The sequence below is a fragment of the Strigops habroptila genome, chromosome 14 (assembly GCF_004027225.2).
Source record: "Strigops habroptila isolate Jane chromosome 14, bStrHab1.2.pri, whole genome shotgun sequence".
Classification (NCBI taxonomy): Eukaryota; Metazoa; Chordata; class Aves; order Psittaciformes; family Psittacidae; genus Strigops; species Strigops habroptila.
In genome coordinates, this window is record NC_044290.2 from 2,525,107 (window position 1) to 2,552,493 (window position 27,387).

Consider the following 27,387-nt stretch of genomic DNA (forward strand, 5'->3'; position numbering starts at 1 on the left):
CCCCATGGGGAGATGTAGTAGCAGGGTAAAGCCAGCTGCACCTGATGGAGAGAAGCTGCGTGAATAGAGCCCGTGATTAGCCCAAAGTAGTATTTATTTGACATAGAGTGCTTTCATAGAATCAGAAACTGCTCAAGGTTGGGAGGGACCTCCGAAGTCACCTGGTCCTGCTCAGGCAGGGCCACCTAGAGCCAGTTGCCCAGGATATGGCTTGCTGTATTTGCAGGCATTTAGGTTAAAATAGAGTAAAGCTTGCCAGTAAAGAACAGGAAAAATTCATAACCTATGCTCTGTAACCAGCTGCAAGGCTGCATAGTTATACATATCTTTATGATACATATATATGATACATATCTTTTATGCAGATCTTTATATTGTAGATTAATATTATTACCCTTAGTGACATAGGTTATGGTGGACTTGGCAGTCCTGGGGTAAAGATTGGACTTTATGAAGTTAAAAGTCTTTTCCAACCTAGTTGATTCTATGATTCCATTACCTGGCTCATCTTTCTGTTGCCTTTTTCTTTTTAACTTGCAGTATGCCTATTAGCTTGGTTTTGAGATTTTGGAAACTGGATCAGGGAATAGTGACAAACTTGATTCAATGTTGTAGGTTTCTGGGTGAGCTGTATGTGACAGTTAAAATTTCATCCTGGTTTTGTTAAACGCTGAAAGAGTGATTTCGTAATACTTTTTGGTACTGTCAAAATCCCATGTCATTATCCATTTCAGATCCCTTGGAAGGAAGGTGGAAGCAGCATTTACCACTGATCTATTTTATTGTTTGGGCCATACAATAGGGCAAACTTACAGCTGCACCCAAATGTGTGGCTTGTGTCAAAAAAAAGACCAAAAAAAAAAAAACCCAAAAAATCCAAACAAAACATAACACCACAAAAATGAGCAAACAGAAACTGTATCAAAACATTTCATTTGGGGACTTTTGAAAGAAAACATTTTTGTTTTTCATTTCATAATGACATTTCCAGCACTAAAATTTAAGTGAAGATGCTCAAAAAGATAAGAAAAAGGTTGCTTTTTCCCAACTTTTTTTTTTTTTTTTAATATGTATATGTATAAAACCTTTCATTTTGGTTAAACAAAATGTGTCTGGATTGACCTGAAACTTTTTTTTGAGATGGGAGAGTTCAGTCTGCACAGAGAAGAGTCTTCCACACGCATGTCTATTTATGGCATATTTATATATGACATTAACACTTAGGAAAGATAAAACCAAACAACTTCTATCTACCAAACAACTATCATGTGAATAAAATGGCAGTCAAGCTGCCAGGACACAATGTGTGTGCCCGGAGTCAACTCATTTCCATAGTACATCCTACTCCATAGTGTACATCTCTTTCAGCACGAGTTATCTTCCAGACCAGTCAATTAAAAGCATTTTTCGATCCATTAAACCTCTTTTGCCGCAGCCACACAGGTTAGTGACATCCAGAACAACATTTTTCTCAGATTAAGAAAACTGCAACAGTTGTGCAATGCTTCCTCCTTGCGTCGCACATTGCAAAGGTGTGTACAATCTGGGGATGAGAGAACATCTTTCAAAATGCTGCAGCTGTTGGAAGGTGCTGTACTGGTGGAAGCTTTCTAAATCTCACTTTCTTCAAAGACTTCTTCAGTTGTCTCTCCAGTGGTGACTTCTCCTTCACTGCTGTCTGACATGCTTGCCCGGGGACGAGATGGGAGAGCAGAGCCTGGCTCTGGGCTGAGATCTGTCCTCTGCTTCACTAGTACCTGCTGGAGCTGCATGCCCCAAGGCTCACTTGCCTCCATGCACAAGCGGTATTTGCTGTTCAGACGCTGTTTCTTTCGTTTCTGTGAACATTTCCTGAGGTATTTGATGTTTTCCCCAAGAAAGCAGAGTTTACATCCAAAGGGATCTGCCAGCAGGAAGCGGGACCACTGCTTCTGGAGCTCTGCTTTCACCTGGGGGGGGGAGGGAGAAAAAAACAGCCTGTCCACTGTGATGTCTGGTGACCACCCTGCAGCCCACTAACCCAAATGCTAGTTGTAAAATGAGAGGGACTGTAGAAGCGCTGAGCTTCCTGCCCCTTTGGGGTGCACCTCACCCTGGTGAGGTCCTTGTGGGGTAAGAACAGATTTGTTTGCTAAGTCAGTTGTAAGAGTCCACCCTCTTCACTCAGGAAAGTTTTTCCTAGCCCCTGAATCTCTGCTACACTGTGATCCTAATGCGTGTGTGTGTGAGAGCTCATGTGACTTTCATGTTTACAGCCTGATAAAGTGAGGAGGAGGAAAGACCAAGGAAATGAGGACCATGCAGAACCATGCAGCCTTGCTGGAGTGTGGTGGTTGGATAGCTGGTTTGTTTTTTTAAAGCAGGGCTTTCATGAAATTATTTTTTCAACACATTGCTGTCTAAGGTATTAAAGAACCCCAAATTTGGTCACTTCATATGGACTTCAGCGGTAAACTAAGAGAGGGTTTAGCATGGCCAAAGTCTAGGATTCCAGCTGGGTGGGGTTTAGGTGGCTGACCAAAAGCCTCTATGGGTATTTCAGACACCCCAGGGTATTCATACCTCTTCAGTGCTAGAGCCACTCAGGCTTCAGTGGAAATACTTTGCATTTGAATCCCAAACCTGTCAGAGGTCATGGTGTTATCTTTGTCCAAACCAGTTATACCAGTTCACAAGAATACGTGCATGCTCTCAAATAAGCAGAGCTAGCCAGTGGGTTCATCCTTCTTGGTGTCATTAATATACTTTACTAAATAACTAAAAAGTCATTGCATTCTCTTACCTCTCCGTTAGCAAAGCAATATAGAACTGCTACAAAAAAACCCTGGAAGAGAAAGACAGCAAGAGGAAAAAGTTAGAGTGTACTGGAAATGCCCGAAGCTTTAGTTTAAAGATGACATTAGCATTAAAGCATAAGTATACACAGTGCTGCTTAATTTTCAGAAAGGAAACTAGTTGCCTGTATTTACTTACTACTGAAGTACCCATTAACTTGCTTTCATATGGTGCCTTAGCAAATGTAGGGCACATTTGGTGCAGATGCTGAAGAACAGACATTATAAAGTTTGATCTTCCATATTATCTTCATTTTGCTACCACATAATATTATTTTTCAAACTACTGCTGTTATACCATGACATCTGCTATTTATAAACATGGTAAAACAAGAAAATGCAGCTTGGAGTCTCATATAATCCATGTGCATGTTTGAATTTGCAGATGAGACTACTGAGAGGAATCTCATTTGGGTGGTTTTTAAAACTTAGCAACATATTAAGTGATTAGTGCTAGTTTAAGGCTCAGCTGTCTTAAGTGTTATGTCTATTTTGAGTTGCCATTTTTCCTTTGAAATCAATTTAAACAAACACCTTTAAAAAACATTAAATCCTAGAGATTAAACTTGTTTTAAACTAATTCCAAAATTACTTTGTCCATTTTCCTGTTCTGTCTGTATTTGATCTCAAATCAAAACAGCTTCCATGCATCTCAGCGCAACAGCCTGGCACAGATACGCAGATTTACTACCATTGCTTCAGGAAATGCACTTCCTTTGGTATGTCTAAACACATCTATGACATAAGCTCTGATGAAAAGACTAAGTACTGTTGACTGTCAGTCTGCAGGCAATGTTCACACCACAACTAAAAAGGTGTCATAACCACATCTAATACAACTGTCATCATTCAATTGCTTTCACACTCCTGCTTTTCCAGAAATGTTTTTCTCAGACAAAAACTTGAAAAGAATCTCACATACACAATATCTTTTATTATATCTAGCATTAACCAGTAGCATTTGGAGCATACTGTTAATTTTCTAGCTATCCTGAAAGGTTTGGAGCCATTAATGCCTTAGTGCAGTAAGTATGAAAAAGAACAGTTTGTCTGCACACCAGTGGAAATGGGAGCAGGAGAAATGGCAATCAGAATTGCTTCTTTCATGTATTTTTACTCTATTTCATGTCTCACCTGGGTTATGGCTAACAAGATGTAGGCAATTTTGACATGTTATTTATCAACGTGACTTTTAAATGATTCTCTGCATCTGAATTACTTCACAGAAAAGAAAAAAAAAAAAACCCAAACCAAACTCACCAAGACCAAAAAACCACCAAACTCAAAATACTGTGGTCATTAGAGTTTATAATAGATGATATTTTACTATAGGGATAAATTTTAGAATAGAATTATAGAAGACTTGGAAACCATGGAGAGATGTTCTGACGGATAAATACAAATTTAATAGCTTAAAAAAGTAGGTTTTTATCCAGAACCGCTTCTGCACCCAGAGATAGTTCTCTTTTTGGGATAGAAGGTCCATGAAAATGTCTCTATTAGGTGTGGGGGGGTTTCGTGTTCAGAGTATCAGCTCTGTATTTGGCCTTACAGGCACCACAAGCAGAAACAGCATCTTAACTATATGGTGCTGTTCAGTCCTGCGACTACTAAGCCTGATGATACCAACTGCCATAAAATGTAGAAACTCACCAGATTAGGAGAGGACTTTGTGAATCCTTTGTGGCACTTCTGCATTGAATCCAAGTCTGTAAATACCTGCATGAATTTAGTTCACTGCTGCTGCTAGATCAGAACATGCAGTGATGGGCAGAAGCACTGTAAAATCATACCAGAAGGTGGAAAATTCAGCTGATGTTTGATGTTAGTTTTATATCCCGATTTATTTAATGCCATACATGGAACTTCATACTTGGGAATCTTGCCCATATGCCATCACTTCTATTTTTAAAATGATCACAGTGTGATGGAAAAAGAACCACCAAAAAATTCAGAAATGTTCATTCGCATAATAACCAATGGGAAAGGATGGGTGCATGTGTAAGCCTCAGAATTAATTGTTCTTCAGCTCTATGGACAATGGCAACATGATAAATTACTCATTAAATAACTGGCTTTTATCCACCAGAGACCAGTATTTCTTCCTGCATGCACCAAGTGAGCTGAGATGTTTCAATTGCTCCACTTTCTATAGAGAAGCAGCAGGACATCTGCAGCCGAACTCCTATTGAGAATTTAATTTTGTGCTCTTTGAAAACATTGGAGTTAAAGCCTCCAGATCAGCTCCCAGGGGTAATTATTTTTCTTTAACAAAACAGTTTAACTGCTTTTTAAAACTACTGAGAAGATTTACAGACTAAACAACTGCAATGTGTACAGTTTATGTGCTTTTTAGCTAATCCGTTCACAAATAAGGCTGAAGCTAAAAAAGAGAATCTGCAATAAACATTGTCAAAGATCTTTGGGTATTTTGAAAAGAAGTTTTACTTCTGAAGTGTGCCATGTAGCACGTGCATGTTCCTCCAGAAGGATGAAGTCTGTGTTTTCTAGCAAGGATGAGCAAGCTCGCTTCTGTATCAGCTTTCTTTGTACAAGCCAGTAAATTACATTTTCACTTAAAATGATTCTTAAAATAAGACCTAGTCACTGCAGCCTCTCCAAGTAAGGATATGTCTAACTGAGGAACATGTACTCCAACACTATGTCAGCAGGCGCCCTTAGGGTGGTGGCTCTCTCTGTAGGAGCTCCCTTATGCCTGCCTGGACACTTCCCCTCATGCTGTAGTGGAAATTTTTAATTAGAGCCTTAGTATCTTTCTTTCTTCCCTTTTTAAAAAAGGGGGTTATATTTCCCTTTTTCCAGTCACAGCACCTTCACCAGACTGCCACGACTTCTCAAATATGACGGATAATGGTTTTGAAACTTCATCCACCAGTTCCCTCAGGACCCATGGATGCATCTCATCAGGTCCCATGGACTTGTGCACCTTCAGGTTCCTTACACAATCTCAAACCTGATCTTCTCCTACAGCAGGCAGTTCTTCCTTCTCCCAGTCCCTGCCTTTGCCTTCTGCAACTCGGGCAAGTGAAGATCGGTGAAGACCAAGACAAAAGTCATTGAGTACCTCAGCCTTCTCAATGACACAACAAATATTGTAATTAGATGTAAATTCCTGACCACTCATTGTAACTGAGAATGTACTACCCTGTAACTTTTGTGTATGGATGCACCAAAGAAGCCCCCATTGCGTGTGCTTGGTCTGTGGGAAGCCACCGAGCACCCACCTGAGTCAAAAGCAGTATCTCTGCTGAGTGTGTGGCAATTGGTTTATTGCACACCAGATAACAAATCCACCTTTAGAATAACACTATCATATTTTGAACATACAGTTTTGGAATTTCTTTTTATCTTGTCACTGTAATAGTATATTTAGAGACATTAGAGTTTGGAACATAATTTTAAATAAGAATGCTGTGTATCTGTGGTATCTATAGGTGAGCCACATATATATGTGGATCTATGACCCATAAAACCAATACTTGCAAAATGGTACTTACATGAAATGAGCTCATTGTCAGCTGAATGAAAAGTCTTATATGTCTTGAAAGTCCTTGCACCTGCTCATCAGTGATGAAGGTAAATACAAATTCATGGATTCCCAATAGTGGGATCAGCACAAGTGTAGATCTTGCCAATCTTAAAAAGAAAATATTTGATTAGAGTGAGTTTTCAACATCTTCGGTGCAAAAAATCAAATGTTCATCTACAAATAAATGATTCCAGACATACTTCCTTGAGTATTAGTAATTTTGTGATTTTGAGGACAAATTCCCAGATATGAATTTTGGAGCAGTCTGTACAAGAATGAATCTTGGCTTTGGGCTTAAGGTGAAAAGTTAGAAACAATAAATTGAACAGAAAGGCCATGATCATCAAGCTTACATTGCTAGGTAACAGGAAAATATTTACATAGCTATATGTGATCAGTCTGTTAACAGGGTTCTGAGACCTTGCTGCCACTGCTGAAGCTCTGTGTAGTTGCATAGAAGGTTTCTGTGGTACTCTCAGCAGTCATCTACTTTTAAAAAATGCGGTAATTTTTATGGAAGACCGTCTTCTGTAAAAAGTCTGACAACATGTTTGCATGGGTGAAAGAAGAGAGCTAAAAAGTGAGTCCTGAAGGGGACTTGCATTGTGAGTAATAACTTGAATCTTAGAAAATTTAGCAAAACTATAAGCGGTAGAAACATGTTAAATACTGCTGTCTGGGACTATCATCACAGCAATCTGAAGAGTATATCTAAGATCTTTTCAACCTTGAATGTTTAAAGAAGATGGAAATACACTTCTTGTTAGGGATTTAGTAGGAAGTTGGAAGTGGAATTTCTATCCCCCTGCCCAGTCCCGTTAGACAATAAAATAGGAAGGCAGTACTGTAGTAGCAGACGGGTCCACAGTGCTTTGATTCAAGATACTAAGAACTGGAAAGAACTGGGATGTAGAAAGCACTTAACAAATCCTCAGGTTTCCATTATTTAAGTGCAGCTTTCACTGCACCCTCAGCTCCTTGCAGAGCAGCCTGTCTTTGCTGGTCCCAAAAAGTGGGATGATGTTTATGCAAAGGCCAACTCCAGGACTTTTCGTAAGACATGATGTACCATTGAGACTCTGGACAGACAGCCCATACCAGGGCCTACAGCAGTGCAGGCTAAGGATAATGTTCTCATTTGGGTTTACAAGAAGACCAGGAACATTCTTGAGTCAGTGTCTGTCAAAAAAGATAAATGAGAAATGCTAATGTCACTTAAGACACTTAAGGACCTTTAGTCACACTCAAGGAAAAAAATGTGTCACAGCAGTAGAGGCCACAGGTGTACAATGAGGATACCTGAGAGCAAAGATTTTACTGCATGGCAAAGTCCTTGGGAAAATGCCCTTAATACTCAGCACACAGTCGCAGACCTGCCATTACCTCTCAAACAAGAAAATGTTTCCCCAGGTGGCTTTCCTATATCACACTCTGAATATCTGTTGCTCCTCGTGGTGGTCAGTAAATGTATAATCTGCCACGCAAAACAGGCAACCTTCTGATATTGTGAGAGAGGAAAAAGGGGGCTAGGACTTTTTGTTACTTATTACATACCTGTATTTATAGTCATGAAAGCTCATTTGCTGAGCTTTTAGCTTGGAAATCAGCATCCTGAGAATTTTTAAGAAGATGCCAAAGTTAACCTTTAAAGAAAAGACGTATTGGTTACTTACAATAAATGCTATGACACTACTCACACAGCCATGAAAGAAATGTGAAATTGATATTAAACACTTGTAAAACCTGTCACCAGCTAACCAATATGCAGTTGTGATTGTAATGTCAGGCAGCTTTTTACTTTGCTCATAAAAGTTACAGACAATAAAACACGGGCCAATAGCCAAATCCTGCTTTGTAGATCTGGGTCAGAAATCAGGGAAGTGCTTTACTCTGGTAAGTCAGGATAGCCCTGGCACAGGCTGACCAGGGAGGTGCTGGAATCTCCAACCTTGGGACATCTCAGAACGTGGCTAGACAAAGCTGTGGCTGGCCTGATCTTTTGTTAGCAGCGATCCTGCTCAGAGCGAGTAGCTGGGCTGAAGACTTCCAGGGGTCACTTCCAACCAATTCTTCTCAGAAGAATGCCCAAAACAGCTCTGATTGTGCTCTCAGCTACTGCAATGGGATTGCTATGCAGCAAAAAATAATGGTTCTCAGCATAACGGAGAAAAGAGAAGGTAGAAGTGGGATTTCTGTGTTCTGGAACTTACTTTAGGGAGCACTTACTCAAGCTCTGTTTAGATGAGAAAGCTCCTCACCAGAGTAATCCTAAGCCCAACTGGTTTTGAAGTTAGGTTTGCTGACAACTAAGCTCCTTCCAGCCACTAGCTCACTATCACCACCTCCCTCTCCAGGGAGGAGAAGAAAATTAACTCTATCCCAGCCAATACGCAACAGACAGGCAGTTAAGTTTAAGAAAGTCATCCCAGGAAGAAGCTGAGCCTGCTCCTATATGCACATTGCTGGGAGGTGATGTTGAGAGGCTACAGGCTCAGAATAAATTTAACTGCTGGGGCTGTCTGACTCTGAAATAGTACCAAGGCAGAAGATCCCAAAAAGTAATAGAAAAGAGCAGGGATTTAAAATTATTTTAGAGGAATAACATATGTGTATGTCTATCTATTATTTACATACAAATCTAATGTGACCTCTCTTTTTGCCAACTTCGGTTAGAGGGATATTTGAACAAAAGTTGATCCTTTCTGCCACTTTATGTCCACCTTGATATGTCTGTGTATTGGTCTGTAGTAGGAAACACTACCTTTCTTGTTCCAAAATATTCAGGGGCAAAAATGTCACTAATGACAATGAAAAATGTAGAGGCAAACCCAACCAACTGAATGAGAATATAACGTATTCTGGACACACAGCATAGTCCCACCTATCAAAATTCTGTGTTCATAATCATGTCCTCATACGTTGCTTTGATCATGCTATTTCCATCTCTTTGTTATCACCACATTTCAGATGTACATTTTTTTTTTGCATTTGTTTAAGAAAAAACCTTATATCTCACTCTTGAAATGCTTCATTTCTTTTCATTAGGTGAATGCTTTCTCCCCATGAGCGTCAGCCATTGAGAGTTTATTGCTACTTCTCTGCATCCCTGTTATCACCAGATCATCCTCTACGGAGAATCTGGAGCTCTCTAGAGGTGCTCACCACATGATACGGCTCTCCTAAGTAACCTTCTCACTGGAAAAAATGAAGGTAAAAATGTGAGAAGCTAAAAATAAAAGCAGCAAAAGGCTCCATCTTTGATATAGATGGAGCTGTGCAGAATTCACTGCACAGATAAACAGTGTTCTGAGAGGCTGACATTGAAATCTTTTTTGTTTGCAGATAGACAGAAAGGAAGCTAAGCCCATCCACCCACAGTAATTCATTTACTGTATTTTTTCTGTCTCATCTTTCGTAATCCAAGAATTGGATTATACTTGGAAAAAGGGTCACAAAGGACAACCACACTTGAGCATGATATTAGAAACAGATGAAATAATTCTTACTGCAATGGAAAACAGCATTGGTCCTCGGATGATCCACCAGATTCCCATGTGTTCGTTTGTTCCCCAGCAGCTGAAAAATAAAGTATAACTGCATAATTTTCATAGAAAGCTCAGGTAGCCTTCCTTTTAAAAGGAAGTTAACAAAGTTCAACTTTTTCAGGTGGCACGCAGGAGAAATGGCATAAAACTGGCATAAAAGTTGTTTCACTAACAACTGTAATTGTATTTATTCTGAAGATCTTCCCACCAGAATGTTGAGAGAGGTTTCCCCAGGCTGCAAACTTCAGAGCTATCTGGCAAACTTAACAGTCTTTGGATCCAGACAAGAACTGTACATGGCAGCAAGCCTTCATAATGGAATTCATCCTACTCAAATTTATCTATCTAAAACTGGAAATGAGTAGACTATGAATTATGGTCATGGTTCTTGACCTGCTAAAAAGTATGCATAGTTTCCTTGAAGCTGTCTCCTTTTCTTTTGCTCTAACCTTATTTGTCATATGCACATGTTCCTTCTTGCTAATTAACCTGAAACTCTGCAGGATCTTGGCTTGTCATTTGTAGTTTATATAACATCTAACTCTGCGAGACTGTAATCATGATTTGGTTCCTGATGTTGTTGCTTAATAACTGTATTGATGTCCCAGACACAACTCACTAAGAACCATTAATAAAAAAAGGGGAACAAAAGTCATACATAAACCCCAAAGTTTATGTGATGTCATTAACAGTGTCATTGAAGACCAGAAGACTGGAAAAATCGTGCTTACTAGTGCAAGTTACTCTTTCATTATTATTCATTATTCATTTCATGTTATTCATTCATACTGAACACATATCAGTTTTTAGTAAATATCAGGTTTTGACATTATCCTCCATAACAATTTTTTATTTTCAAAATGGGAATGAATACTAATTAAACTCAAAGTGTGGATGGTCTCCAAGGAAAGCACTGGTCTCCTTTTCTTACTAACAGGATGTGCTCCATGAAGATAACATTTGTGCTGACAATTTCCTTCATGTAAGTAGATGAATATTGGATGCTACAGCTTTCATTTCAGGTACAGTGAGTGTTCATTCTACTTTTTGATTTATGCATAAGTAAATCTGAGAATTCCTAGAAGTATTTTTATATAAAATACTAAAGTTAACCTGAAAATGTAACAACTACTAATAGGTGCTGTATAACCTTAACATAATCTACTAGTCAATACTTGTGTCAGTTACTGTCAGGGGCTTCCAGAAAAATGAAGCAAAGAGAAAGCGAATATCCTAAGGCACATTTCATTTAGTAACCTACCCTGTGTTTTCCAGTTTTGATCTGCTTATTCCCCAAGGGCCCACAAACAGGATAGGAACAACTGAAAAGGAAAGGAGTCAGTTACAGCCAAGCTTTCAGAATTGTTCATACAAAACATAGATATCTTACAGCAGTATGTGTGCAGACATATGCTTTCAGTCTTCTATTTAGAACCATATAAAAATCAACCTGATTCTGGCTTTCCCCATTTGTAGATCAAATAAAATATGAGATTTTAGTGTATTGTTGAATCTTGCATTTTTAGGCTGAAATATACATATATAAGATATATATCTCTACATATACATATACACTGCTGGCCTGTCCAAATCTAAATTCCTGACCCTGAGAATCCAAAGCAATTTGCACTTGAGGCCTCTCCTAAGGCACCCAAGTGTTAACATTTTTATTTGTTGAGCCTTAAAGAGTTTTCAGTGGAGGCATGAAAGTCTCTCTAGTTAATGAAGAGAACTGACAAAGGCGTGTTTTCCTGGCTTACCTTTCCTGGACCCAGTAAAGATAATCCATGGTCCCTATTGCTGCCCTCCCCTCCCCCTCCCCCCTCCCCAAGATCATAAGACTGCAGACTGAAAAACCCCCCAGAAATAAAGGATTACTGCATTATTCCAGTGATCTATAAATATACAGGCACAAGCTTCGCTCACAAGCACAAGGCATGTGAGCTATGAAAGGCAGGTGCTTGCCTGGAAGCGGACCAACAGGGAGATGATCATTATTTATACTCTTACAGTAGTGAGCAAGTTTCTTAACAGACTTGTCCTGCTGCAGTTTGAACAAAGAATAAAATGATTAGTCTCTATTCCAACAAGCTGGTGATCAAAGCAACAACTGGATATAGAGAGGTGAGAAGAGACAATGAGATAACACTAACCAGGGTGAAAGACAGTGGTCTTGGTGTGTCAGCAGCTTTTATGCTAGTAAGGCATATTAATATAGCACAAGGGATCTTTAAAGAGGAATGTAAGAGGGAACAGAGAAATTAAGTCCTTTTCTTTCTTCATTACAAACTATCTGCCACTGACTCAGAACAGTACCACAGAATCAAGAACTTGGAAATTGTCATGTACTTACCCCACCCTATCACGATATAGGTCTGCAGCAGTCGTCTTTCAGAGAGTACTACAGTTATCAATAACGTATGCAGATAAATTCCTTCTACTAATAGCCAAAAATAATTTGCCCCAACAAAGTAATGCATGAAAAATTGGGCAGTCCTGCAAATTATTACAATCTGCGGAAATGAGAGACCAGGAATCATTGTTAAGATATAAAAACTCTAACAACTCCTGGGTTTCTTTTATTACTTTAGCAACCACTTTAAAACTATCAATGGTTGTGATAAAACTGTGGTTTGGTCACATATCTCAAGACTATTCTTGCTGCTTGGGAAAGGCTGGAGTGCAACAGCTTAAAGGCTTCTTTCTACGTTATCAGAGAGTTTGAGTAGAGGGAAGTGGAAAGTAGGAGAAAACAGTGGCCTTGTAGGCTGGGGGATGTTTTCTTTATCATGATCTGTATATCAGATTTTATACTACTGAGCTATTAAAATAATAGCCCCCATTAACATCTTGAAGGTAATTTTGTCTCTTGACATGGGCAAAACATATTAATACAATATCATACAATTATGATTTATCCTTCTTTAGGACAAATCATAACGCAAATCAGAGATGTTGTCGTTCCATTCTGTAAATAAGTGTAAGAAATTAGAACATTTTCCTAGTCCAGAAAAGCCTTTAAACTATTTTTGTCTCTCAGTGTTCTTCCACAGCAAATACATTGTTTGATAATACTGTCTTAAAAGCAAGATTTGTGTGCATTGCTTTGTGTTATGCATACCAAAAGTGAATAAATAGTGTTGTATATATGTCAAATAAATGTATAGATTTCTTCCTATAAAATACTGGCATAAGTAGTTTTTCTTAATTGTGTTTCTAACTATTAATATTAAAAATAAATTAACAACTATTAATTTGTTATTACTATACAAGGCTCCATATAAAAATCAATTCGTTAAAATTTATGGAATTTTTCTTGGTTACCCTAAGTTGTATCAGAGAAATGTCACCATTCACAGCTTAACTATCAACCGCCTCAAAACTTGCTGCCAAATAGCAAGCTTCCAAAACTAACTGTTATGGCCACTAGCAGTGCACATTTACTATTAGCAATGAACTACCAAACTACCTCTGGACCGAGGTATAATATCCATCCAGTTTCATCATTTGGTCTTTTGGAGTAAATATTGTGGTACACAGTGTCTTTTATAAGAACTGCCGTGGCACGTAAGATAAAAGATGCAAATAAATTCATATGGATGTAGTTTCTTGTGCAGTGTAGTTTTCTGTGGGAGAAAAAATGAAGTGTGAATCCTCTGAAATTATTTAATTTGCAGAAATAAAAAAGTACAGTTGTATTCATATTGCTGCCATCAATGGATTTTGCTTAAGAACTGCTTTATAATGCTTATTAGGAAAATACAAGTTATTTCCATAGGAAACTATGCAATAAATTCAATTACATGAAAAAAGGAATGTGCATACTGGGGTCTGTACTTTTAAAATGCAGGTAAATTTGTACTAACCTGAGTAAAAAAAGTATAAGGAGAGCTAATACAAGTGAGATGAGGGAAAAATAATATCCTATAGTGTACAACAGCTGTAATGTGGTAAGTAATTTATGTTCTTCTTCCTAGGAGCAAAGAAGAAAAATGTGTTATGCAGGCAGGTGGGCAGAGCATGAACACGGCTCAGCAACTTGAGTCCAACTTCTTTGTATTGCAAGGTAGGTACGGCAGGTTTCTGCTGCCTGCACTGCCTTGTGAAATCACTGCATGACAGAGGCACTTGCAGGCAGCCTTAGTTTCCTTTTAAATGCCAAGGCACTCATGGTCTCACTTCCAGATTGCTCCTGCGCAAACACCATTCATCCTCTGATTACAGCTAATCATTGCCATGATTACACGCACCAAATGGATCCTGATGGTTTAATAATTGCAGAGATTAACTCACTTCAACCTGTACACACAAGTGTGTAATCTAGGGGCACACTTACAGATCAGTTGTGTCTGCACGACTTTGAGAGGCAGCTCTGTCTAGAGTCATTGAACTCATGACAAAAGACAGTATTTCAAAGAAAAAAATAAAAATAAAAATTGTTAAATCAATAGTTGTCCAGAATGGCTTTGAATGACAAATTAAGAACTCAGAGGAAGAAGGGGGGCACTTACTTTCCACTTGGCTTTATTTAACATTTCTTCTTGCTAAGTTTTTCCATTTTGCTGCTTATGTCTACCTCTTACCTCTTCATATTGCTTTTCTAGGTCAAGAAAAGCTTCTCTGCAGAGGGGATGTAGAGATACAGGATATGTGACTTTCCTAATCCATATTTGGCCTGCAAAGATTTTCTTAGAACCATTGTCTTCTCCTCAGTGATTTTGCTGTTTTCTTTGTGAATTGTCTCACTGCTCCGTGCCAGGGATTTTAGCTCTGTCTTCCTGCCAGTAGCTGTCTGTAATCAAGCGATGCTATGAGTACTACCAGCATAGCACGGGTGGGCTGTGTCTACTGGTAGAAACTCTTGGAGAGAGTGAAAGCACTCAGGGAGAGCAGTGTGGGTGCAGGAGATTTCCATAGCACAGCCATTAGTCACTGCTCCATGAAATCACTCAAACAGGCATCAACCTAATAAAAAGCACGAGTTATCATCTTGGCTGTGACAATTCTGCAACACCAAAGCAAATGAAGTCAAGCTGATTCCTCCCATGTGTGCAGATACCAGCTCTGGGTTATTTCTAACACCTTGAGGCTTTCCCCTAAATATAAAAATCAGGTACAAGACCACATGTAGTGTTGGTAGGAAAGCTGGTTAAAGCTTTTGGCTTAATTTTCTGCTGTCACACAAGATGAATTAATGTGTCTGCTACCCACAAATTCGTGATCCAGAATGGTCAACAAGCCATGGAAAACTCTCAGTACTTAGGAATATTTAATGGACTTGTATAAATAAACTGCAAGTCTGGAAGTTCATGTACTCACTATATAAAGAGTTTAGTAAAACCTTAGTAGTACATGAAGACCCTGAACTAATAGCATTTAGTGAAGTAATTAATAAAATAATGTTACTTAATAAAGTGATAAATGACAACAGTGCTCACCCAATAAAATACTTTGGAAGCTATAGGGAATGCAGTTGTCTGGACTTCGCAAACTACAGCAATTTGGGGTGAATGCTGCGATGTTTTGAATATAAGTTATTTGCTTGTCAAGTAGCACCTTTCCTAATTTTATTAGAAGAAATTCAGCACATATGGATACTGGTCTATCAAGAGAAGATTAATTGTGGAATCTAAAGCAGGAACCCCCCTCCTTAATCTTTCCTCCTCCACTTCTTCTAAATAAAATAACAGGTTTCCATCTGGTAATCTAAATGCAATCTGAGCATCTTTCACAGGTATTCAGTAGAAATGTTTTATCAGTTGATCAAGAAGGGATTAAGAAGATTAAAGTATTAAACCATCAAACAAAACATACTTACATTGCTTTTGAAATGATTTTTCTCAGAACATTCTGAACTATCACGCCAAATGTCTGTGGAGTTTTCCTTTGTTTGCCAAGTACCTCCATCCAAGCAGACTCTGTATGCATTTCCTACACTTCCTGAGAGTAAACAGAGGTTTAGTCTGAAAGGTCAAAATAAGGACTTCACTTTCATACACTTTTTAAAGATTTCTCCCTTACACCATGGCAATAGGCACCACCCTACCCCAAAAAGGAATAAAAACCACTTTTCTTTTGTCTTTGCAATAGTTTTTTCCATATTTACATGGGACAAAGTAAGAATATAATCTAGCAGAAATAAGTTCCCACAATGTACCTGCTATTTATAAAAAACATATAGTTACTGCATCCAAAAGAAAAGCTTATATCTCATTTGATTCCTTCATCACGCTCCTAAGTTCCATCAGGCATGGGCAGCACACTGCCTGAGCTGTGCAGTTCAAATTGTAGGAGGAAAACTGTGGTTTGATTAGGCAATGATCTTTCTTTCTCTAAGACACCTGTGCCTGGTGTTTTATTGATGTGCTTTGTGGCCTGATCAGCAGGTGGTGTGAAGCTTTCCTGGTTTTCACTGCATTGCACTTGTTTATACTAATTAAGAACTTGCCCATACCATTAGAAGAATGGGGTGGGGACCCTTGTTGATGTTTGTTTGATGTTTTCCTCGACAGTTGCCTTTCATTTCTCATCAGATATGAGGTTTTTCATTCATTTTTTAATTAGAAGGTGTTTAAAGGTAGCAGCAGCAGCTGCCGCTAAAGTGTTTTGTTTGGCTCAGAGTAACTGGAACTGAGGGAACTAGTTTGGATGTATAGTTTGCTGTGATGGAGCAGGAATTCTGCGTGGAGACTAGAAATGGGGACCGCAGTCCCAAAAAACCTCTAGGACAGACAGCTGGGCTGTCTCTAATGCCTCTTTCCTAAGGTGCTGTAGCATGGATGAGAATGCTAGATGATGTGGTAACACAGCAGCCCAATTGTGTTCCCCATTGCAAACACAATTAAAAGCTCTGTAACTTGGTACAATGTTTTACATGTTGCTTTTGTAGAAATGTAGCCAGAAAGAGAGAAGAAAAGAGTCTCTGTTACATGAAGGCAAGGAAGTTGCTTTCATTTTATTATGAAAAGCTGAATTTATTCTAAACAGTTGGCAGAAGCAGTTGCTTGGGAGGTTAGGTAGGAGCTGGGTCTCTTTCTGTTTAGCAGCAAAAAAGAGGACAAATTATATTACAGAACCAATCATGTTTCGACTGGGCTGGAGAAAGCTAGGATAAGCAGCCTGTAGTAGCCCATAAACTAAAAGACTCGGACACAAGTGGTCCTTCCAAGTGCAGAAATGAAGCTAAGAAAACCACATGTAGTAAAGAAAGGCTGTAGCAGGATTCAGAAATGCTAGGCTGTAGAGGTAAGGAATGTTCTTTCATTTCTGTATGAGAAAGGGAATGTTGTTTGATTTTAGACAGCTTTGCTCCTGCAGATGTTGCTCGTTTTCCCTTCCTGAGAGCCTTCCTGCTCCACTCCCCCTAGGAAAAGGCTGCTTGGAAAGCTTGTTTTTTCATCACATCACTTCCTGGTGGTGCAGCACGTCCTACTGGAGGGCTGACTGCTTGGGCTGCTGCTTTGTTTGCTCTTCCAGTTTTCTGGGAGACAGTTTCATGTTTGGGGTCAGTGGAGACCCCAGAAGCTAAATCTAAGAAGCTGAACCCCCAGTCTGTTACTGCCAGTAAAGGCCTGGCAGTACTGTTCCATGATCTTGGAAATGTTGCTTTAGAGCAGACAATATGGAGCTGTAACAAGCAGAAATAGAGAAAAAAGAGTAAATAATTAAACATCAACAACAATTTTGTGCCTCAATTCAGAAAAGAGGTAAAAAGGGAGACAAGAAAACCCTTGGACACTTCAAAGGACACTGGATCAGGAGACACAAGCACCATCTGTCCTTCAGCTGGATTCCTGGCATAAACTCGAAGAGAAGTTACCCCTTTCACATTACCATTTTCCAACCACGGCAAATATGAAGGACAAGGAACAGAGACATTTCCTGGGGGTGAGTAAGGCCAACAGACAAATTGATCAAATGTCCCATTACAATGTACTCCTGGGGAGAGAAGCAAATACAGGTTTTACACAAAGTTGTTCAGGCAATGGGCAGTCATGAAAACCATTGTGTACTGTTCTAGGTAACCTGCAAGCTACTCCAGGGTATTTACAAGGTGTAGCAGACAAACTTTGTGTTCACTGTGCAATGCTCAGTGCACAGTGCAGAAATGGCTGCCACCCTTCTTCCCTGGATCTACACAACAGCAGCAGCAGGTTTTACATGCTTCATTATGAGATAAGGGTATTGCTCAAAGGCCTCTTGTCCAAATATAACAGAAAACTTCCAGCTATGCTCTCATGGTGTTTTTGTACATGCCACAGACTTTTTGCTGGTAAATGGAAGATATTTCACCTTTCATGAGCCCTGTGATACTGGTTCTCAGCTTATACTACTGCCAACATCTTAGAATCATAGAATCCTGGACTGGTTTGGGTTGGAAGAGACCTTAAAGCTCATCCAGTTCCAACCCCCTGCTATGGGCAGGGACACCCTCCACTAGACCAGGTTGCTCCAAGCCCCGTCCAGCCTTGAACACTGCCAGGGATGGGGCAGCCACAGCTTCTCTGGGCACCCTGTGCCAGCGCATCACTGGTGAAAGAAATTTTCTTACCCTAGAAAAATTTTCTTTCACACTGTTCCAGCACCTCATTTTCAGCAACTCCTAATTCAGTTGAAAGAAGAGAAAGTCTGTGCTTGAATGTGATCACTAAAAATCATTTTGTTGACTCACAGGGTATGTCTTTCATTTTGCTTTTTAAAGACCTTTGAAAGTTAGGGATTTCAATATTTTGGGGAAACTTTAAGGAACTTTAAAACATAAGGTAATACATAATTTCAGCTTGAAAACCTCTCTTCCCCCTCCCCCCCACCCCCACCCCCTGCAGTTTTAAATTCCTAGGCTAATACTTTGGATTGATTTCCAACTTTTAAATGCATTTTGAGTGATGAAAAATACACACATTGATCTTAGATCATATGTTCTGGCCAACAAAGTTGCACACTAGTGCAATTGCCATTAGCAAAGTGAGTCATAGAATCATAGAATAGTTAGGGTTGGAAAGGACCTTAATATCATCTAGTTCCAACACCTCGCACTGAACCATGTCAGAGCTCACAAATCGTCCTGGAGTCTCCCTGTGTAGTTAATCGGGGGAGATAGCCACCAAGCAAGATGACCATGAGTGTATCACTTGCACATAGGAGCAGAGACCTGCCCATAGCCATTAGTTACATAGAGGACAGTTTTAACCTTTCCTTGGTGACTGCAGTCACCTTGTTCCCAGCTACTTCTTGAACTTCTACAGCTACTCAAACTAAACCATCCTTTCTTGAAGACAGTGAGAAGAGTTTATACTCTTAAGAATGAAATAATCACAGATTAGAAGATCCCTTTTTACCAAACAGCATAAAACTTAGAGCACTTGGCCAAATGTAGGAGGTGTGGACTCAGTTCTTCCCTCTGCCACTTCTCAGGAGAAGACACTGCCCTCTTCATCCGAGAATCCAAAAGCCATGGAGGCAGGAGAATAAATAATGGACTTTAAGCTAATGGCTACAAGTGCCAGGTGAACATGGGGCAACCTGGTCTCTGTGTCTCAGCTTCTTAATCTAATGACTGTATTACAAAATGCATCAGCAGTCCTTCTTCTCAGAGACCAGCTCCACAGCTGCCTTGACTGGGCAGAAACCGGACTCTGTCTTGCCTCATGTGTTTTTGGTTCTTGTCTGACGTGGCTCTGTTTCTAAAGTACAGAAATGGAAGATGTCTTCTCTTCCCTGGATGGTCTGTTCTCCTGTGGTTAGCACAGTTTCCAGGAACATGGGTTTGACTTCCTTCAGGCTGAAAAGGGAAGTGAAAAGTGGACTCCATCCAAAGTGAATGGTTCTTACTGATAATGAGTGGCAGCTACCTCTTGACCAGGCACTCAGTTGCCTCACCACAGTGGAAGCTCAGCACCAGCAGTTCAATGGTTCATTTCTGTATATGATCTGGTTTTACACATAGGAACCTAATATGTTTCAGGACAAAGAGAACCATTAACTCCATGGTTGCATGTTTGCATGTGTCATTACAACTGATTATTCTACATTTAGAACTTACAGACACACATTTCTGCAAAGCAGGTAAAAGAATATCTGCATATTAATCAATGCTACTGAACATGTTGCTTTTTTGTGCTGTTTGTTTCCTTACCAGTATCTACAGTTGATTCCTTCAGCATTTGCAAGCATTCTTGTTTATATTTATTCCACCCAGTAGTGGTTTTTTCCAGCAGAGATCCTTTGGCCTGTGAGTGAATATACTGAATGTGAGGAAAAATAATTAGAACCCTGTGATCTTTTAGTGGTTCTTTCCATTATAAGAAATTCAAGAGAAGATGAGAGGAGAACGAAGGAAGAGTAGGCAAGCAGGGATGTAAAGACAGAGCCCTTCCTTCTCCAGGAAGCTATCAGTGAAATTTCTTCAGTTGCTGTCTTTGCCTAGGTGAGAAATATATTGCCATTCTGTGCTATATTATCACAGAAATCTATTCAACTTACGTAAAGTCCCTTTTAAAAAAATCCGCACGGATATTTGATTGCTAGGACCTGTGAGGGTGCGTCAAAACCATGGGCATTTCAGTCCTCCACCGTAGAAGACGTGTGCTTATCTTCACAGATTTGGCAGTCTTTCCAGGCTTTTTACAGTCAATTTATGCCAACGTCAGCCAATATGTCCCACGTATTTATGTTTCTGCTAGATTAATTTAGAATCTGATGACAATTTTGAGGGCTGTTTATTTGCGGGGTATTTTTAAGATAATCAAGCACTCCTGGTTCAGTATTATAGGAAAAAATTGAATAAAAGAGTAATGGGTAAAGAATACTATTTAGCTACTGACACCTTTTCTCTGGTGCATTTTGTACTCCTGCCCAGCACTTCAAATGCCATTTCTTTCTCTGGCACCTGCAACTGTGCCATTGGCATTTTTCTTTCCTGTTTTTTGGGTTTTTTTAGAGAAAACACAATTGTAAGTCTTAGTTTTACTTGCCCATCTGCACCTTGCCTTTTTTGCCTGGACAGGGCACAGTTTTGCTGTCCTCTTGTGTCCATAGGGAAGAAGAGTCTTTGCCCTCAAGTTTTCTCACATAGTGAGATGAAGTATTTTTTTTAATCATGCCAAAATTTGCTCCATATAAAACATCTCACACAAATGGATTTTTACTTCCTCAGCTTTTGTAGGTACCTTTATTTTCTATTTTTTGTTGTTGTTTAGATATTTTCAAAGCTGATTTTGCTTAGGCCTTGCTGTTATAGTGACAACCGCAGAGGAGATCAAGAATTCATTTACATTTTGAAAACTAGATTTCTGGAGACAATATGATCTGGAACAATGGCGTTGATGTGGTCTGTTTAGAGAGAATAGAAATAAAAGTGCTTCAAGAGCAATTTTCCTTTTACTAGCCTACCCTGGAAGACAGGCTCAACTTTGGATTTAGTTTAATGACAGCAGATTCTGTGGAGTCCCTCTGGTGTCTGGAAATCAACTATCCCATGATTACAGGAGCTGACTGCTCCGCTTGACTTCTCCTACACTTCGAGCTCCTGACTTCTTGCTCTGGCTCTTTACTCTTTGACTGCTCACTCTATGCTGTGTTCTGGAAGCTTCTGTCCCCAAACACATTTAGGTGCTCCTAAAAGCAAGAACAATCCACCCTCACTCCACAGAGTCCTACTGGTCCTATCACCCACTATCATCTTTTCCAGGTGAAGATAGGCAGAGAACACAAATGAAGCAAACAAAGTGTGCTGGTGTCTAAATGGGCACTTGCTCTGATGGACAAATTCTAGCAGATAGTATGGGTGAGGGTTGCTGCATTTAAAAGATATGGATGGCACTATGGCTGCAGAAACAGACAAACACAGAGGCTGAGGGGATTGACAGTGTTCAAAAAGGGAATGAGAGCAAAGGCTTAGAAGCCCTGATTGGAAATACTCGCCTTGAGTCATTCCATTGGCACTGGAAACAGATAAGCAGAAAGGAAAGAGACCTAGATGTTAGCATGAAAGGGTGAGATCAGGGATGTAGATCAAGAGTTGCTAGCACAGGAGAGAGAATTAAATATGTCTCCACTATAAATCTCCACTGATAAAATGACTTGTAATATAAAATCTGCTCTACTGTTAAAAAAGAGTCCCAGCTATAGACAAAGTTTAATAATATATAAAGTGACTGATGTGTTTACAATGTGATGGACATCTGTGGCATACACCTTATCAGTGTGAGGGTTGCAATTGCCCCCAGGGTACTCTCATATTTTAACTTGCTCTCAGTAAATATCCCTCTTTCTGACACATCTGTATCACACAACACTCTGACTGCAGAGGCCTTTAAGAGGGCCATAGCTAATAATGACTTTTTAGGAAAGGAATGGCTAAAAATAGAAGAGTTAAATGCAAAATTGCTTGGTGACAAGTTAGATTTGGGCTGTTGAAGAAATCCTTATACCAAAGGATGCTTTTCAGCTCTCCAGGGAAAAGCAGACTAGACCCTTTCTGAAAATTACCTTTCACACATGTGGTTGTCCTAGGCTTGCCTGGGCTTTGTGATATCCTAAGGGCTGAGATAAATAACCAGGATAATGCATGGCTGTGAACTTTACCTGTATTTTTTTCTTTGAACATATGTTTGTTGGAAAAATAAAGAAAATCATACTTACTTAGTTTCAAAACAAGAACAGAGGACACTATTTCATGCATGGTTTTGCTATGTAAAATGTTGCCTGCCCAATACTCTGCTTTTAGTCTCTCAGTTCATTTCCAGACACCCTACTTCAAATTCCAGGGGCTAGAAAGACTATAATTATTCTTCCTCTGATGGACTTGCAAGATAAGGAGAGAGTATTTACAGCAGCCATGAGAAAGGAATGCAAGTTTCCAAAATAAAAAGTGCCTTGACATTTCCCTCATGTAGGCCTCAAAGTGCTGGGAGCTAGGGAAGACTCTTCAGACACTCCCGGGTCAGCGAACCTCATCTGAAGAGGCAAAGACATTGGAGATGAAGCATTTGTAGAAAGACTGCTTGATTTAAGGGATAGCACTTCAGTATGTAATAAACAAATGCATTAAACGGACAAAGAAATACAAGGAAAGCCTCACAGCAGCTACCTGCTTGTTTCGTTGCATTCCTGGAAATGAGGTTGACATACAGTCATGCTGAAGCTCACTCAACAAGAGTAAGGAGCAATTCAGGTATAAATGACAGTTTCACACCGCTTTCTTAGATAACTGCCAATTTCTGCAAAGCTGCAGGTCAGTTAGCCAGTGCCTGGTCACTATTGATGTAAATACCTGTGAGGTGCATTAAGACTTGCTGATGAAAAGTCAAGTCTATATAAAATCAAAGCTGCACCTGACAAAAACATTAAAAGCTGTCAGCTGACCTCCAAAGTTAGTTTGAAATATAGTAAGAACATATAAAATGATTTATATTATTAATCAACAAATGGGCACATGATTGGAAATTAACAGGGGAGCAGACTGTGACCAGGGCCATTTAAATCACAGGGAAACATGAGCCCCTCCTGCAGAGCATACACTGTGATAGACCTAATGCAGCATTTTATTCCTAGAAGCCAGACGTGGAGGATGTATATAAATTCATGAGAACTTATATTTAGTTGTAGAAATGAAGTTACATGAATCATCTGCAGGCAGTGTTGCGGTACAGGAGACTTGTCATTTCTGGAGTTGTACATGCAACAGAGGATGTTGAAAAGGATTACAGGACAGTACTCCTGTATTGAGTAGTATTTGTCCCTGGTGAAGACCTGGCTGGATAGTAAGACTAACTTTGATGATCATACCTCAAAAGAGATGGTGATAAATTTGCAAGCTGTAACCAAAGTGCTAGAGTGGCCCGAATCGTTAAACTAAATGACTAAGAAATCCCCATAGATTTATCTTATCAAAGAAATTATATACATATCCAACAGCAAACCATGATGACTTGAATGTCAGCAACTTGTGAATTGATCATCAGCTACTTACACAGGGATCACCAGAAGTAGCTAAAAAAAAACAAGCTTCCTGTTTGTATGTGACTATTCAGTCTGCAGTGATCTCTGCAGAAAATCTTTAAGGACATATATACAGAATAAAGCTGAAGAATGCTGGCAGTGTCTTGGAATGAGGAAGAGGAGCTTTCTTACCCCTCTTGGCTTGAAAGGGATTACTGCAGGTGCTCCAGACAGCAGATGTCAGTGTTTTCTGTTGAGGCTTTTCTGCATGAAGTGCACTAGAATACTATTCACTGTCCAGTGAGAAGGCAAACTGTGTGAGCTGGGAATAAGGGAGTAGCCTTAAGAGGGAAGGGGAAATTAAGGAAGCAGGAAACCTTGATGCCATATGTCTGTTTAACTAAGTGAAAAGGATTCAATGGTACAATCAGACAGGCTTGCCTCTATATTTTACATTCATGTTGCTATTATTCTTCAGAGAGGGGTGCAAGTTTTCTCAGAAAGAGGAGGGTCTGCAGTGTAGGCCAATGTGAGGAGCACAGAAGTCACTGCTGAGCTCATGGGGGCTTTTCCTGCTTTGGCCACATGTGGGAGAAGGCCCAGTCCTGTGGATATGTTCTGGGAAGAACAGGTAAATTGCTCTCTGCATCTGACATGAGTCTGTGATCACAGATCCCAGTGAGGTTTTATTGTGATCTAAGTTTTGGGCTGTTCAGTGCTATAAAAATTTAGATACAATGCATGCTTAGCAGTAGAAATACAAGCCTTCAGATAAATTTACTATGATCTTAAGCAGCGGCAACATGCAGCTCAGTATGGCTTTTGATCTCAGTTTTATGTTTCAGTTGACATTCATCCACTAGCACTTAAACAGGACTTCTGATTCAGAAGAAATTAAACTCCAACGTCCAAGGCAGAAGCTCAGAAAGTCTGTGACCTTTTGCCCTGACCTGGACATTTCTTCAAGCTCTCTGAAGTTTCACTGGTAGCAGATGAACCACCTGATACACTGCTCACACCAGAGTTCACCCATACTGAAATGTAATCCAACTTCTCTGGAAGGGTCTTTCAATTCATCTGTTCTGCTCAGAGCCCACAGACTGCACCAAGATGACACCACTGTTTATGTTAGATGCAGCATAAAACACAGCCTGAAGCTCACAAGTAGGAAATGGATTATAATAACAGACCTCCAAGGTTGCAAACAGACTAGTTTAAATTTATCTTTTTCATGACCGACTGCACCATAATCAGGATTTTAACCTTTTAATTTCTTTTACTAAGTTAACAGTGAAATGAATTGTTTCTGTTTGTTCAGACTATGCTATTATGGACAGGAAAAAATGAATCTATTTAGGTATAAACTAGAAATAAGAACTTAATTATTTACATTTTATTTCAGCCATGATCTTGGTTTATTCTGATTGATACTTTTTGCATCTATGTAGGCTTTTGTTGGAAAATCTGGATATGGTGATTTATGGTGTTTCCTTAAATTTTTCTGTCTCATTAAATACAATAGAAAGCAATAGAACAAACAAGTTACAGTAATCCCTATGACAAAATAATTCACTGTGATTTATAGTCTTGTGAAGTTTTGACTTCACAGAAGTAATCAGGAGATTTTCTGTTAGCATTGATGGAACCAGTGCTTTGGTAGGTACGTCCTACAAATTTAAGGTGTCTAGCAAATCAGAGAGTTGTTCCAGTTCTATATTCATTAATGTAAGAGAAGCTCCAGATCTGAATTATACAAAAGCATTAGGAATATTTTCTGTTAAAATACCCAGAAGATGTGTCTCCTGGTAACTTTTTCTTCACAAAAAACTAGGAACACAATTACAGTCTCTACAGCATGTACACATGCAAAACCATTTCCTTAGTAACCCAGCTAAAGGAAGGACAAGTGAATAGAAATACCGTATTGCTGTATCCTAAAGCTATGCGTGAATTTTATTCAGATGAATTGAAGTGTAATACACCTTGGTAATTATTTTTTAAATTTATCAAATACCAGGGCTGATATTAATAAATAATGATGAAAGTATACATGAAGTATACGTGAAAATTCCCTTGAAGTGAATTACATAAAGATATTTTGTCATTAAATACCATTGAAACTCTTCCAAATTATAAGACATTATAGACAAAGAAGTAAGCTTTCATATTTTTTTAATAGATTTAGAAAAAAACAGAAATTAATAGTATAGTAGATCTCTACAAGAAATAAAAATAGAAACTGCATACGGATTTCCTAGCCTTCTGTAAGAAGCTGAGGTGCAGAATGAAACCAATAACACCAGATTTCACAAATTTCACAAACGTGAGATTCAGTGTTCACCCTTTGTACAAGCCAAAGGCTAAAAGATAAGGATAGAAACAAAGCAAAGTTATTTTCAGAACAGAAGAAAACCAGTAGAAAATAAACATGATTCACATGAGTATTAATATTTGGTAGTAAAATGGAAAAATAAATATAATTCAGTACTGATCAATAGTGGTAAGAAAAAAGCTGTATAAATAGATGTAAACACAATTTATTCCCTGTATGAATGAGTGTTAATAGAAGAAAATTCTAATAAATGACCTCGAGTGAATTCTAATACAGAACTCTACCTCTTCTCAATCAACACTTCTCATGATTAATTTTTAATACACATAAATTGCTGTCAGAACTACTTTTGATACAAACCTGCTGTTTATGAAGGTTAAAATGTGATAGGAATACACTTTTATACAGTCCATTATTAATCAGTGAATTAGCTTACCTGTTTCACTAGAAACAATATCATGACAGAACTGGCAGGTGCGGGAGATAGTCTGGACCAGAGTCCCATGCTGGAACAGAGACCAAAAAGTGTCACCATACCCATTCGAATAAATTTGTCCCCAATATGCTGCTATTTCACTCTACTATAGATCAATTATATCACCCTGTCCCATGGAAAAAAAGTTGAAATATCTTCTTTTATGAGCGTAACTGTTTCATGAATCTTCTCACAAATAAGAGAGGAAGTTACTACAGTGTCTAAGGCTTGCTCGGCTCCAACTGCCTTTTGCTTTTTCTGATTAAAGGCAGAGAAAATTTACTCTAAACCTCACAGAAAGTCTGCTTACTGTAGCTTGTCCTTTAGCCAATAAGGAGTCAGAAAACTATTAAAACATTAAAGGGCTGATCCTGTTCCCCTGGAACTCCATGGGAATTTTGCCAGGGGTTTTGCAAGAATGCAATCCAGCTCCATAAATACATATATATATTTATACACACCTCATGAAACCATTGAAAGATGCCCTAGAACACAGAAAAACTTTGTGTAGGAAGCTTGCTTTGCAGGAATCAGCTCATTAATAGCTGGGTTTATCCTTTCTGAGCATATTTTGTGAAATATGCACTATCAGTGCAGGATCAGGGACCATCTAAATGTATAAAAAATGATGTTACCAGTGGTTAAAGCATTACTACAATTCTTGTGACATTCAGTGGTTTTTTCACAGCTTCAGCTGTGAGATTGGAGAA

At 39.1% G+C, this 27,387-nt stretch overlaps 1 protein-coding gene across 1 annotated transcript; it reads right to left on the bottom strand.

The window, feature by feature from the left end:
- Window positions 1-992: 992 nt before the first annotated feature.
- Window positions 993-26,764, bottom strand: GLP2R (glucagon like peptide 2 receptor). Its single transcript, XM_030505861.1, has 13 exons — window positions 26,639-26,764; window positions 20,065-20,158; window positions 17,763-17,867; window positions 15,748-15,869; window positions 13,796-13,902; window positions 13,399-13,555; window positions 12,283-12,442; window positions 11,191-11,251; window positions 9,891-9,960; window positions 7,939-8,027; window positions 6,353-6,491; window positions 2,783-2,824; window positions 993-1,949 (listed from the first exon to the last, which is right to left on the bottom strand). Exons 1-13 carry the CDS (start codon window positions 26,741-26,743, stop codon window positions 1,611-1,613), a joined length of 1,590 nt encoding a protein of 529 aa, XP_030361721.1. The 5' UTR covers window positions 26,744-26,764; the 3' UTR covers window positions 993-1,610.
- Window positions 26,765-27,387: the final 623 nt, after the last annotated feature.

Bases quoted from the DNA above. Each gene is read 5' to 3' on its own strand.
- GLP2R (XM_030505861.1), bottom strand. From the start codon at position 26,743: ATGGGTATGGTGACACTTTTTGGTCTCTGTTCCAGCATGGGACTCTGG. The intron at 13,556-13,795 runs GTTAGTACAAAT...TTTCTCCCACAG, and splicing joins CTTATACTTTTTTTACTCAG to AAAACTACACTGCACAAGAA. The intron at 12,443-13,398 runs GTAGTTTGGTAG...TCATTTCCGCAG, and splicing joins TATTATACCTCGGTCCAGAG to ATTGTAATAATTTGCAGGAC.